At 38.9% G+C, this 14,857-nt stretch overlaps 1 protein-coding gene across 1 annotated transcript; it reads left to right on the top strand.

Annotated features, from left to right (window-relative positions):
• On the top strand, positions 12,613–14,625 carry LOC18779549 (receptor-like protein 2). The gene has a single exon (XM_020562241.1). It carries the CDS (start codon positions 12,628–12,630, stop codon positions 14,623–14,625), a length of 1,998 nt encoding a protein of 665 aa, XP_020417830.1. The 5' UTR covers positions 12,613–12,627.

Raw genomic sequence — 14,857 nt, 5'->3', positions numbered from 1 at the left:
CACCTCATCTGTCATATAAGATAATATAAAAATATTACATACAAATATGATAAAAATAACATTATTCATTTCTAATCATTTCTATTCTAATTGTATCAAATGTGCCCAAATTAAATAAGACAATAAACAACAAAAGAGACAAGCAAGTGTTATCGTTATTATGGAGGCTGAATAATTTGTAGGCATTGTGTACATATTATGGATTGTGATTGGCTTGGAAAAAAGATTATAGAGCACTGAGAGATGGAAAGTGCAATTTCTTGAGAATTGCAAAAGATTTGGAGCTGCAACATCTCTCATGTTTATCGAGAATTAATGAATGGTGCTGCTGACCAACTTGCTTCCCTTGGATTTTCTTCTCCTTTTAGCCCTTCATATTTTGGAAGTTGCTACGATGCCCTTGCTGTGTATTTTATTAGAGAGTTATTCACACTAACACCTGTTTTATTTTATTTTTTTTTCTTTCACAAAACACACCTAAGGTTTCAGAGATTACATCAATACTCTTTGAGGTTTTAACTTTTTTCCACAAAATCCCTTTACATTGATTTTTTTCGTCCAAAGATTGATGATTTTATATATGTAAAAAAATTGAGTTATTTACACTATAACACCCCCTTAAGTTTTCAACTTTTTCACAAAACCACCTGAGGTTTCAGAAATTACACACACTTTTTTGTTGAGGGGTTTTGTGAAAACTGTTTAAACCCTCAAATGGTATTCATGTAATTACCAAAACCTCAGGGGGTTTTGTAAAAAATTTGTAAAAAAGTCAAAAACTTGAGGGGGTGTTATAAATAACTCTATAAAAAAATTCTCCAAATGACAAAGTTAGCCCTTGAGATTAGATTGCACATACATTTATTGACGTTAATTTTGTCATCTACAAAGTTAGCTTAAATGAACAATTAATAAAAATGGGTTCCTTTTAAACAAATTGAAACTTCATAGGTTGTTCGTGTAAGTTTTGAAATCTAAAGAAGTTTTGTGAAAACATTAAAAATCTCAAAGACTGTTAGCATAAATAATTGATAATCTACTTAAAGAAGGCTTTAAAGAAGTCACTTGGACGAAACATATGACCACTAGAATTCTCAAACCTACGGCCACTTTTCTTTTCTTTTATTTTTTTTATTTTTGTTGATACAAGCGATAATAAGAAATGGGGATATTATGCTCTTAACCGTCTGAGTTATAAGCTCTCTTTGCACATAAGACCTTTTTCTTTTTTTTTAACTTTTGATAAAATGATATTCTAAACTGTTCTAATGTACAAAGAGGAGGATCAAATTCTAGTGCAAAAGAGCAGGCATATTGTCTTGATACGGATGAATAGAATTGTAATGACAATTAAATATGGGTTAATTGCAAGTGATTGACCTTGACCTGAAGAAAAGAGTGGAATACTTTCTGCCGTAACTATAGTTTTCGAGACCAGACATTGTGATTGATAATCCATTTAAAGAAGGCTTTAAAAAACTTACTTTCACGAAGCACATGTAATTGGAATGACCAGTACGAGTGCTTCTTTATGGTTATGGAAAATAAACTCCAAATCATAACCAACTAGAATTCTCAGACGTAAGGCCACTATTCTTTTTTCTTCTTTTTTTCTGTTAATACAAGTAATATTGGGGAGAGAAAGGGGGAGAAGGTGGGGGATTGAACTAAGGACTTCGAATGCAAGAGTTAACGTTCTTAACCACTTGAGATATAAGTCTCTTGCACCCAAGGTCACTTTATAAGTTTACTAAAGCGATATTCTAAATTACTGCAGAGAGGGGGATCGAACTCGAATGCAAGGAGCGAGCACATTATCTTAGCCAACTATCCTAAACCACGTCTACAAACATAAGGCCACATCGTTTTCTCCTTAAGTATATTAATATAGTGTCAATTTATTTTATATAAAATTACTTGAATCCGATATAATTTGACCACTCAATTAAATTATTGAAATTTTAGTACTATATTAAAGCACATGTTCATTGATTTTGCAAGACACAATTAGATATCTAAACGGTTTCCTAAAGGGTGTCCCTCAAATTATTTGAGGAATCTCTTAATAGAATGGGACTGATATATATATATATATATAGCTTCCATTGAGGAATTCTTCAAATTAGCTTATTTGATGGACACCTTTGTAGGGCCCACTTTACATTGTATTTCACTAATCCAAACTGTCCATGTTTTAGATAATCATTCAAAGATCGCCTCTATAAAAAATCACTTGAATCCGATATCGTTTGACCACTCAATTATGTTATTGAAATTTTAGTACTTTCTTGAAGCACCGTATTCATTGAGTTTATAGGATAGAATTGGATATCGAAACGCTTTTCGATTTGTCTAATTTTTTACAAGAATAATCTATGAATGTAGACTTAAAAAATAAATGGTTTGAATCGTTGAAAAAAAATCAGTAAGATACCCTAAAGAGTGTTCTTCAAATAAAATTATTTAAGAAATTCCTGAATAAAAAAGAACTCATATATACATATGAAATTTAAAAAAGTGAGGCCAAGGCCATCCTTGGCCTTAAAGTGGCTCTGCCACAGAGCCCATTAGCAATGAGACCGAGTATTTGGGTCACTAGGTTTTGTCACCTAGATCTGTAGTACTCATTTATCTCTCTCTCGGATCTATGAATCTAAAGTTCTTAAGTAAATTTAGGTTTTACCCATAAAAAAACTTTCACTTTTGAAAAAAGTCAAAGCTTTTTCAAAAAAGACAGAAAAACCTCTCAACTTTCAAACCAAAGACATGCAAATGTAAAGGATTCCTTAGGAAATCAAAAAATAAATAAGGGCAATTTTGTCCATTTTGGCTTCTTTTAAAAATTTTCTCTCTCCTTTGGGTTTTTCCAAAGTCTCCCAAGTTCTTATTCAAACCAATCAATTTTTCAATTTCGTTTTTAAAAATCAAGCACAACAGCTCGAAAGCAACCAAGGGAACCATAAAAAATAAAAGTAAAAAGCAAACCAAAATTCTTACTCAAAACTTCAGAAGCAAAGTTTCATAATAGGGTATCATAGTTAAGAAGGGGAAGAGGTAAACTCACACACACGAGTATCATAGTTACTTGAACTCACCACACCACTTGAGAGCACATCGAAAATCTGGCCAATCCAACTAACACTTTATTGGTATCTTAATTATCATTTATGAAACATTCATAAATTGTTGTCTGCTGTGGAGTGGTGCTGGGGATGGCGGCTTACGGATTCCAATGCCTCTGTTGGTGACCAACTGCTGGGTCATTCCCTCTCTCTCACCAACGGCCCACCACGACCCTCCCTTCTTATTTTATTTTATTTTTTATTTTTTTATACATATTTTTATTTTAGGTTTCTCTGGTGTTCTCCCTTGTAAAATGATAAACTTGAAACTGCGATTGAAGGAAAATTGAATGGAGTTGTGAAAACTGAACATGAAGTCTTAAAATTGCCTATTCTTATTAGTTTAAGTCTTAATTGGGTGAACAAAAAAATAATGAAGGGAATAAAGTCAGATTAGCGTGATAATTCAGGGGTAAACGGCATTTTACCTTTTATCTCAATATCATACAAGTCAAATATAAAGCATATTATGTTGCCCAAGAAATCAACCTTAGAGATGGGGGGATGAATAAGGTTAATTGCAAATTTAAATTTAAATTTAAATGCGGATGAGTAAATTGACAAGCACAATAATAAAGAGATAGGGAAAGAGAGATTCAAACTCAGAGATTTATACTGTTTCAGTCCACCTGACCTACATCCAGTCCTCAAGCACGCCACTTGAGAGTTCGATCCACTATGTTGGAAAAACTTCTTACAGATGGAGTTGAAACCTTTACATTGCTAGAGCACACCACTCCTTCACAGTTAGAGCACACCACTCTTTCACAAGTAGAGCACACCACTCTAACACACAAGGTGGAAGACACCCTTCTCACCTCACAAGGTCAAACCAACCCCTTTTACAAGTTTGAAATAACTCTCAGAACAAAAAATCTCTCCTATTTGAGAGGGATATACAATTGAATCTCACACAAAGATAACTCTCCTTCCTAAGTAGGTAATGCAGAAGAAATTCAAACAATAGAACTCTTGTATGAATTTAAACATGATTGGCTCAAGAGAAAAAGATATTCAGAGTATGATGAATGCTTGTAAGCATAGATGAATATGTTGATTAATCTAAATACATATTTATAAGTATAGAAATATAGATGTTGGAAAAATAGAGCCATTAGGAATGTAGCCGTTTGAGAAATATGTGAGCCGTTAGAAAAATAGATGTTATGAAATAGACCCATTGGAACAGTTAGCTATTTCCGTTGGAATAGTGTACATGTTATCTTATTTCCATTTCCAAAAGGACAAAGACATTTATTTAAGTTTACTATGTAAATAAGGAAGTAGTCCTATTTGGATTCAAAAATACTAGAAAATCAAATTCCCACCAAATCAAAATATGAAAAATCGATTTTAGTTCAACATACGATTTAGACTAAAAATGATGGCTTATTAAGTCAATATATACTTCATATAAAAATCTCATAAAATCAAGTTTTCTTATTTGATGTGTACGGAATAAAAGCCGCCAAAAATTATCTTGAGAAAATGATTATTCTAAAAAACCATTTTTCATACTTAGCCAATATTTTATAAAACAATTTTTCATGTAGGATATGAATGCATGAAGGGACCTAAAGTCAATCTAGGTAAAGAGCCTTAGATGTTCAATCCACAAAGAGTTTTACAAGAATAACCTAACTCTTCTGTATTGAAGAAATATTTGCTTAAGTGTCTAATTGGTACTGAGGTGACGAAAGGTAAAATTACAAACTATAAGTAGACACAGCAATCTTCTCACACTTTAAACCTTGACCAAATGTACTTATGACTAGTCAACTGCTATTCATGTAAAATCATAACCAAGAACACATACACAGAGCATACCAATCTGTACCTGCAAGCCTAGAAGATTACCAGTGACAACCTAGGCACTCAGAATGACCCGTCAATCTAAGCATCTTATGTGCTAACAACAACTATGGTGAAAGTGTGTGAAAGCATTATAATCAAGTAAGCAACAACCAGCAGATAATGATGACTAGTCAACCACAAGACACAAACCCAGAAATATATGAACATCATGCGATGACTAGTCAACTATCAAGAACACAAACCCAGAAAATAACAATTCTGCAAAACAGAAATTGTTCACCCAAAAACTCACCACTAGGAAAAACTGCGGATCATCAACTGACCAGGCAATCCACTAAGTAAAGAAGATTCTTACAAAGAAACACAAGCAAGCTCAAGAAATCCTAGATCTATTTAGGAAGATGAGCTATACCTCCTTTGTGCAATCTTCTTCTCTAGCAGCTTAATCCTTCATGGCAATGGCAGCTCCTTCTATAGCTCTTTCATCCCATGGCACCAAGAAGCCAACTCAAACTCAAACGGAAACCAAAAATTTGGATTCAAAGGAAAAGTGACCAATTTCTTCAAGAAACCATACTCTTGAAGAAATCAATCTTGAATCTGACATAGATGTATATGAGAATGTGTTTGTTCTAGCTAGATGCAGATTTCACATTTCAAAAGCAGTTTTTGAAAATCAATTTAGAAGACTCATAGATAAAAATAGGGGTTTTCTCTTGAGGAAGAAGAAGAAGAAGAAGCAAAAGGATAGAGAAACCTTTTCAAAACCTCACCTCAAAATCGACAGCTACCCAATGAGGAATCATTTGATTTTTACCCAAAAATTCATAGGTCAGAATAGTACACATGGCAGCTGAGAAATTTCGTAGAATAAGACAAAAAAGTTTGGTAGGATCCAACTGGAAAACTTACTGATGCAAAAGATGACTAGTCATACGAAAACAAGATGACTAGTCATAATCTTAAGAACTCTAATGAATGCAATATGATACAATGCACAAATTACCTTTGCCAATATGATTGATCTTCCATAAGATAGCAGCCAGAGATAAGAACACTTATTGCAACTATTCTTAATCTAAACTTGAGCTTGGGTAATTACAATGTATGTCCTATTACAATATTGTCAAGGGAAGCCAAAAGAAAAACTCAAAATGCATACACTTACAGAATGTCGGCTTCTTGCTCAATGTTCCAAATGTCTTCCAGTGTGTACAGTAATTTTGATCCATTTGGGAATACCTGCTCCTTACAATTTATCACACTTGAAATACATTACATAAAAGAACAATTTGTTATCATCAAAATATGCACAACAATATTAAAAACCGTAAGGCTAACATGTTCAACTAAAAATTGATTTGATAATGGATGGAGATGCTCATGATAATACAATATTATCAAAAACATAGTTGTGTACAATGCTTACCATACACCCACACAGGGGCGAAGCTATTCATAAACCTAAGATGGCCTGGCCCCCCTACCATCTTCTCACCTCTTTGGCTGTATAAAGAGTATAGTATAGATTACATAAAAAAAATCCCACAGTTTTAAGCTTGTGGCCCCCCAAAATATCAAACTCTACCTCCGCCAGTGGGAATATGCACCCACAGTTGTTAATGTTGCTAGTCATGTTGCATGATTAGTGGGAATATGCTATGTTAACTCTTGGTCAAGGTGCATAATGAGTGAAATGTAGCTGAAACTAGCTTTAATATTGGTGAAGAGCCAGTCCTTAAAATCCATAGAGAAGGAGTGAGCAACTTGATTGGGAATGCCAATGGAGTTCCACATTTTAGCCGCATGACTGCACCTGCGAAAGAGATGATCCAAGGACTCCATGGAGCCATTGCAACAAGGGCAGTTGGAGTTGGAAGCTAAGTTTCTTCTCACACGTTGGACATTGGTTAGGAGCTTACCATGAATCAACAGCCAGAGAAAGGTTTTGATCTTGGGGGGGACCTGCAGCTTCCAAATAATATCCCAATTCCAAGTATAGTTGGTCTCCTCAGTAAACAAGGAGAGGTAAGCCGTTTTCACAGAAAATTCACCATTGGAGGTGAGCTTCCATATACAAGAGTCCGCCTCAGTGTGATTAAACCCTGCAAAAATGCAATGGATTTTTTGCACCACATGCAAGGGGAGGCAGCCCATAAGCCAGTCTGTGTTCCACCCTTGCTCCGTGAGAAAAACACTCACGGTCCAGTCCAGCATATCAGCAGTAAGGGGGACTGTGGTGAAGTTCTCCAGAGGACCACAGCCAGCCCAATTATCCTTCCAAAACAACATATTGTCACCATTCCCAACTCTCCATTTAAGACCTTTGGAGGCGAGTTGAGTCCCAAAAAGAATACCTCGCCAAGTACTAGAGCAATTTAGGAATTTAAGATTAGGCGCAGCAAGCAAATTTTGGTCTTTTAGGTACTTGCCATTGAGAACTTCGGACCAAAGACCCTGCTTTTTTTGAATAAGTTTCCAACCAGTCTTGGCAAGAAGGGCCTGGTTCATAAAATGGGTCTTTTTTAGACCTAGCCCACCACAGCTCTTAGGATGGCAAACAGTGTCCCAGTTGACAAGGTGGATTTTAGTTTGGTCACCGAATAACCCCACAAGAAATCCTTGTTAATCTTATCAAGCTGGTTACAAGTAGATATAGGAAGCTCAACCGATTGCATCGTATAGATTGGAATAGCAGAGGTGACAGCTTGCAAGTAAGTGAGTCTCCCTGCCATAGATAAAGTGTGGCTCTTCCGGGAGGCTAATCTGCGCTGCACTTTGTCAACAATCCCAAAGTAAGTATCCTTGGTAATTCTAGATTGGATCAAGGGAACACCAAGATAATTCCCAAGGCAATCCATGAGGGGAGACCCGCAAATATTGGCTATAGAAGCAGCAATTCCAGGTTCAGTATTAGGGGAACAGCAGATTCTAGATTTCTCAAAGCTAACTTGCTGACCCGAGGCACCACAAAAGAGGTCCAAGCAATGCTTCATAAGCTTAGCTTGGTGGATAGAGGCTTCCCCGAATAAAATGAGGTCATCCTCAAAGAAAAGGTGGGATATAGCAGGGCCATTTCTAGCAACCTTAACAGGTTTCCAGGTTCCAGAGGAGATATGTTCAATGATAATATGGGAAAGTTTTTCCATGCATAGGACAAAAATGTAAGGGAAGAGGGGGTCACCTTGTCTGATCCTAGCATTCGGAGAGAACCTTCCAGTAAGCTCACCATTGAGAATGGCTTGGTATCTGACCGACTTGATGCACTGCATGATAAGAACCAGGAGTTTGCCTCTAATCCCAATTTCCCATAGCACATAATAGATGAAATCCCAGTTAATCCTGTCATAGGCTTTGGAGAGGTCAATTTTCCAAGCGATGAACCCCTTCTTGCCTTTAGAATTTCTGAATTTATGAAGGACCTCTTGGGCAACAATAATGTTGTCAACAATCTGCCTGCCAGGGATGAAGCTAGCTTGCGCAGGACTGACAATCTTTTGCATGAGAGGCCTGAGCTTCTGAACAATGATCATAGACACCACTTTGTACAACGTATTGCAAAGGCTGATAAGCCTTAACTGGGCAACAGAGCTAGGACTAGCCACTTTAGGAACAAGGGTAATCAGCGTGTCATTTAGATCATCCGGGATGCTTGCAGAGCAGAAACAACCAGCAACTAACTCAACAAAGGTTCCCTGACAAAGATCCCAAAAATCATGGTAGAACTTAGCAGGGTATCCATCCGGGCCTGGAGCTTTAAGACTGCCAATACTGAACAAACAATCCTTAATGATTTGAGGATTAACGTCACAATTGAGGGTCGCCAACTCAGAGTCCTCCAAGCTAGGAAAAAGCTGGGGGAGATCAGCATTAGAGTATCTCATCGTTTGGGCAGCAAAGAGATTCTTGAAGTAGTTCACAATGATAGACTCCATTTCATTTTTATTGTTAGTCCACGTACCTTGAGCATTAGTGAGGCCCTCCAGCTTGTTCCTTCTTCTGCGAATAATGGTAGACAGGTGGAAAAACTTGGTATTACGGTCCCCTTCTTTAAGCCAAGTGTTCCTTGACTTCTGTAACCAAAAAAGTTCTTCTTGGTCAAGCAAGGCTTGGTATTCATTGGTGAGCTCTTTTTCCAAATCAGCCAGAAAAGGGGAGTGTCTTCTGCAGTGGGCTTTTTGAATCCCGCCAATTCTAGCCAGCAGCTTCTTCTTGTTTCGAAATAAACTCCCAAACACTTCCATATTCCAAGTAGTGAGAGCATAGGAAAGGGCTTGAGTTTTTTGGAGGATACTTCCAGTAAAGTTAGCCCATTTATCAACCACAAAGCTGCGAAAGGTAGGGTGCAGGAGCCACATGGCTTGGAACCTGAAAGGTTTGGCAGTAGCACAGGGGAGGTAAGCAGACTGGAGGCTAATGAGTAAGGGGCAATGGTCAGACTTGACTCTAGGGAGGTGTCTGACAAAGGCCTCGGGAAATTGATGTCTCCAGTTAATGTTGGACAGACTGCGATCCAATCTTTCCCAAGTGAGGACACCATTCTCATTTTTCCTGCACCAAGTAAACTGAGCACCAATAAAACCAAGATCAATCAAATTGTTTCTATCAATCCAATCCACAAGGCCACTCCCATGAGAAATGGGATTACCACCACATTTTTCAGAATTGTCAACCAACTCATTGAAGTCACCAGCAATCATCCAAGGGAGGTTAGTGGCCGAAGCAATCCCATCTAAATAACTCCAAAGATTTTTACGGGTGCCAGGGCAAGGGTGCGCATAGATTGCCGTAAAAAGCCAATCAATGTGGTTCATTTTAATGAGAGCTGTTATAGACTGCCTAGAATAGGCAACAATATCAACACAGGAGACATGCTCATTCCAGAGCATCCAAATACCCCCTGAAAATCCATTAGCATCAACAACATGAAATTTCGAAAACTCAAGCTTCTTAATAACATTTAGGGCAGTGTTGCCACTAATTCTAGGCTCCAAAATGACAAGAATATCAATCTTGTGAATTTTAACTAGATCTTTCATAATACCAGGGAAATTTTTACTCCCTGCGCCTCTTACATTCCAGACCATAATCATGATGATGGGGAAGGAAGGTGGCAGCAAGAACCTGAGGAAAAAACCTCACTGACTGGAAGCGTTCAGCACTTCTACCAAAGTAGAAGCAGCACCAACAACTCCATTCTTAACATCTAACATAGCTTTTTTCAGTCTAGCAGCATCCAAATTAATAGTAATCTGAGGGGCAGAGTTTTCTCCATGGTCATCATCCATCTTATCTCCTGGGATATCCTCCAACTTATCTTCAGTCGGACCAGGATCAGGCGGCTCAACCCCAGCTAAAATAGGAGGCGGAGATTTACCAGCGTTGGGGAGCTTAGATTTCAAGCTTGCCACAACGTCTCCCAGGGTGGCTTCATGGAAGTCAATACTTCTGACTTGGAAGCCCGAAGATTTACCAGCCACAACACCTTTAAGTTTCCTTTTAGGTTCAGAACGGGACTCGGGGCCAACTTTGGTAGTGGAGGCACAAGATATATTATTTTCAATACCCATCTGGGGCTTATCAACAACACCATCGTTTGAGATATCTCCCAGGGCTTGGCGAGCTTTACCTTTCAACTTAGACCGACCCTTAGCCTTGGAAGGTTTAGCAGGCCCAGCATTTGTCTCAGTTTGTATTTGGGACACCTCCTCAACAACAACATTCCCAATAGCAGCATGAGAATCAACTCTGTTTTTATCATTATCCAAGGCTTCAAATCTTGATCCAGCAGGGGAAGCACCACGGTCAACATTAGGCTCCTTAAGCTTGGGGGCAAGCATCTTGGCCTTCAGGTCAGCATTGGCCTTAAAGGGCTTTTTACCCTTCCTATTCTGGACCAGGCTCCAAGGTCCTATTAAAGTACCTGAAGACTCGTGGGGGTCATCCTGAGGCATGGCATCAGAGCTTGCCTTATTGACAGGGAGGGGAGAGGCGCTCGGTGTCCCTTCATCCATGGGTTGGGTGGTATTCTGAACATTCTCAGTATGCGGTTTTTTAATCACTGAGGGGCAAACGTTTCTGTTGTGGCCATAGCACCCACAGGCAAAGCATACCAAATGGATGCCTTCATATTCCAAACCATACCAGTTATCCTCCACCTGCACGAAGGCTTGTAGGGGTTGGGTAAGATCAATCTCCACACACACTCGGGCATATTTCCCTCGAACCTGGGCAACAGTATTGGAGTCAACCTTGAATGTGGTGCCCAGTAAATCTCCAATGCGTAGCATGGCTTCAGGGCGGAACCATTCAACGTGGAGACCAATAATCCGGACCCAAACGGTCATCCTTGTCACTTGCTCCACAAGGGGATCAAACCTAGGCTTCCAGCGCTGCATAACCAGGTATTGGCCAGCAATAACCCAAGGGCCACCGCATAGAATAGCTTTCATATCCTCTTCAAGCACAAATCTCACAATAAAGAATCCATTCTCTAAATCAATTAGTTTCCAAGGGCCCTTAATCATACCCCATCTATGCTGCCTGGCAAGAACAAAATTGTAAGTGTGAGACTTACCCATCAGCTTGATGATGATTGAGGTTCGCCAAGGTCTGTAGAGGCGCTCTTTAACCTGTTCAGAAAATATGATGCTCGGTCCCTTTTCACCTTCTGAGACGATAAAGTCATCAGCCTCAATCGTGAATTTATCATCCGCCATCCCCCCAAGCCCAGTTCGGGTAGAGCCATGTCCACCTTGTTTCAAGACCGAATCCCTAAAATTCAAGGTTACAGGGGGAGGAGAGCCGAAGCCCACATCAGTCGCCATATCACCAGACGAGTTGGGATCTGGCTCCGTAGTTCGAATCCGCTTCGTTCCCACTGATTCCAGTTTGTTCTCAGGTTGGAGAGCACTGAACACAAATTTAGGTGGAGTAGTCGTCGCCGTAACAGGAGGTAGTCGAGAGAAGTCGCTGGAAAAGATCGCCGCGTGAGGCGCGTTCTCTTCATCGCATGAGGCGCGTGGCGTTTCAAGCTGCATCGTGTGTTGTCGATCAGAAACGTTTATCTATTAGTCTAACATCAATCTACATTTTATCTATTTCTTGATGTGGGGTCATTTAGTTGACGGATGGAATGAATAAATAGAAAATTTTAAAAATATTAAGCACTTTAACCCCCCAATTTCGACGTTCTGCTCACCACAATTCAAAGCTTTCTATTTTCTTTTCAAACGCCCTATAGAGAAGGCTTCTATTTTAATGACTGCTACATGTCTGCCATGTGATATTTCACAGGTAGGTGCCTTCATTTGGGGAAGGAACTTGGAAGATTAACATGATGAAAAGAAAATAAGTTGCCCTTCGTTGCTCCTGTGTGTGTGCGCGCGAGTACGTAAGTTATGTGCTGTGAGCAATATAAATACAAGAAGAAGCAAAAGCTAGCCATACAACCTTATAACCCAATGGTTCATACTTCCTTCTCATCCTCTTTTTCTCTTCGACTATCTCTACATATATTCATGCATGCAACCAAATTGAGCGCAGCTCCCTCTTGTCCTTCACCCTCACATTAGCTTCTCCTACTTTAAACTGGACTTCGGTTAACTGTTGTCATTGGAAAGGCATCACTTGTGATCAGGATGGTTGGGTTACCCATTTGCACTTACCCTCCAAGGGGCTCAAAGGAGGTATGTTTCCCCCACTTGGAAATCTCACACATCTCACCCACTTGAATCTCTCAAACAATTCACTTTACGGATCACTTCAAACTGAATTCTTCTCATCCCTGAAACATCTTGAGATCCTTGATTTGAGTTATAACCTTCTTTCTAGAGAACTACCACTTTATCTACCATCCAGCAGTATCAAGAAACTGGATTTGTCAAGCAATCAGTTTCAGGGTGCAATTCCATCTTCTTTCTTCCAACAAACTAGGAATTTGATTAGTTTTAATGTCAGCAACAATATTTTGTCAGGGCCCTTCCCATCCTCTATTTGTCTCAAACATTCTTCGCGCTTGACTAGGGTTTTGAATTTTTCTTCCAATAAATTTAATGGCAGCATTTCACAAGGACTAGGGGAGTGTTCTGAACTAAGGGTTTTTCGTGCCAGTCATAATAACCTCTCAGGGTTTCTTCCAGAAGATATCTATAATGCTACCAAACTAGAAGAACTAGCATTAGCTCTCAATTCACTCTATGGAGCCATTAGTGATAGAATTGTCAACCTCACAAACCTTGCAATCCTTGACCTCTATTATAATCAATTGAGTGGTGTCCTCCCTCTCAATTTTGGGAAGCTGTCCAAGTTGAAACTACTGAACCTTGATTTCAACCATTTAGAAGGTGCCTTGCCCCCATCTTTGATGAATTGCACAAACCTTATTGAAATACATCTAGCATCCAACAACTTGGAAGGAGATATCTCCACACTTAATTTCTCCAAACTTAGTCAACTTAGTAAAATTGATATATTTATTAACGAATTCATTGGTATCTTGCCAATAAGCCTTTACTCGTGTCGGTCTTTAAAAGCCATTCGATTGTCTGGAAATTATATAGAGGGACAAATACAGGCTGAGATTCTTTCATTGAAATCCTTGTCTTTCCTCTCTCTTGGTTTTGACCGATTAACCAATGTCACAGAAGCAATGAAGATACTAATGAGTTGCAAAAGTCTCCATGTACTCTTCCTTACGAATTCCTTTGAAGGTGAGGTAATGCCAGGTTATGATGACATGGTTGATTTTGATGGGTTCCAAAATCTTCGGTACTTGAGTTTGGCCAATTGTCAGCTCACTGGTCAAATACCTGTATGGTTATCAAAGCTCAAGAATCTAGAGATCTTGCATCTGGAGAATAATCAAATCACAGGGCCAATTCCAAGTTGGTTGGGGACTCTTCCTAGACTTTTTTCTCTAAACTTGGCAGGTAACCGAATTTCAGGTGAATTTCCAAAGGAACTTTGTGGACTACCAAGATTGCTTTATGAACCTTTTGAAGAAGACACTTACGAACTTGAATTGCCTCCCCTCGGCCACAAACCCGCAAATCCAACTTTTCTACCGCGCAGATTGTCTTTCAATCCAGCAATGATAGACCTATCTCGCAATAACATAGATGGTGATATACCTAATGAGACCAGCCAATTGCACCTTCTCTGCTTGTTGCTTCTTCACTCTAACAGCTTCTCCAGCGTCATTCCAAACCAAATATCTAACCTTAAAAATTTAGAGGAGTTAACCCTCTCCATGAATCATTTGTCTGGGAAAATTCCATGGTCATTAACAGCCCTTAATTTCTTGAAAAAATTTGATGTCTCATACAATAATCTCGAAGGACCAATGCCAACAAGCACTCAGATCCAAAGCTTCGATGCTTCTGCATTTGAGGGGAACCCAAAGCTTTGTGGTGCCCCAAGTCTAAATAAGTGCGAAACAAATAACACCATTGATGCAGATGGTAAGAACAAACATGCGGGCTATGGGCATCCACATCAACTTCCATGGTTTTATATTTCTTCTGTTGTGCTAGGGTTCATAGTGGGATTTTGGGGAGTCTGTGGTTCTTTAATTATTAAGAAGAGATGGAGGTATGCATATTTTGGATTCATAGACAATGTACAAGATAGGCTCTATGTGATGATGACAGTGAGCATGAACAGGATAAAGAGAAGGCTTCGAGCCTAGATGTATATTGCTGTACTTTTTGTTCGCTTTTCTCTTCTTCTTTTTCTTCTTTTCTTATGTGTTCGTGATGTAATAAGGGACAGTTATTATTGCGTTATATTTTTCGGATACCTTTTGCAAGTAACAAATACAACTTCAGCTACATATATATATTTTGCATGCGACTGGAAAACTCTACTGAATTTGGCCAAAATCATGAAATATTGCCATGAACCTATCGAAATTCAATTAT

Source organism: Prunus persica, chromosome G4 (assembly GCF_000346465.2).
Source record: "Prunus persica cultivar Lovell chromosome G4, Prunus_persica_NCBIv2, whole genome shotgun sequence".
In the NCBI taxonomy this organism is placed as follows: domain Eukaryota; kingdom Viridiplantae; phylum Streptophyta; class Magnoliopsida; order Rosales; family Rosaceae; genus Prunus; species Prunus persica.
This window is presented reverse-complemented; position numbering and strand designations above follow the sequence as displayed.

Coding starts and splice junctions, on each gene's coding strand:
- LOC18779549 (XM_020562241.1), top strand. CDS start 12,628: ATGTTTCCCCCACTTGGAAATCTCACACATCTCACCCACTTGAATCTC.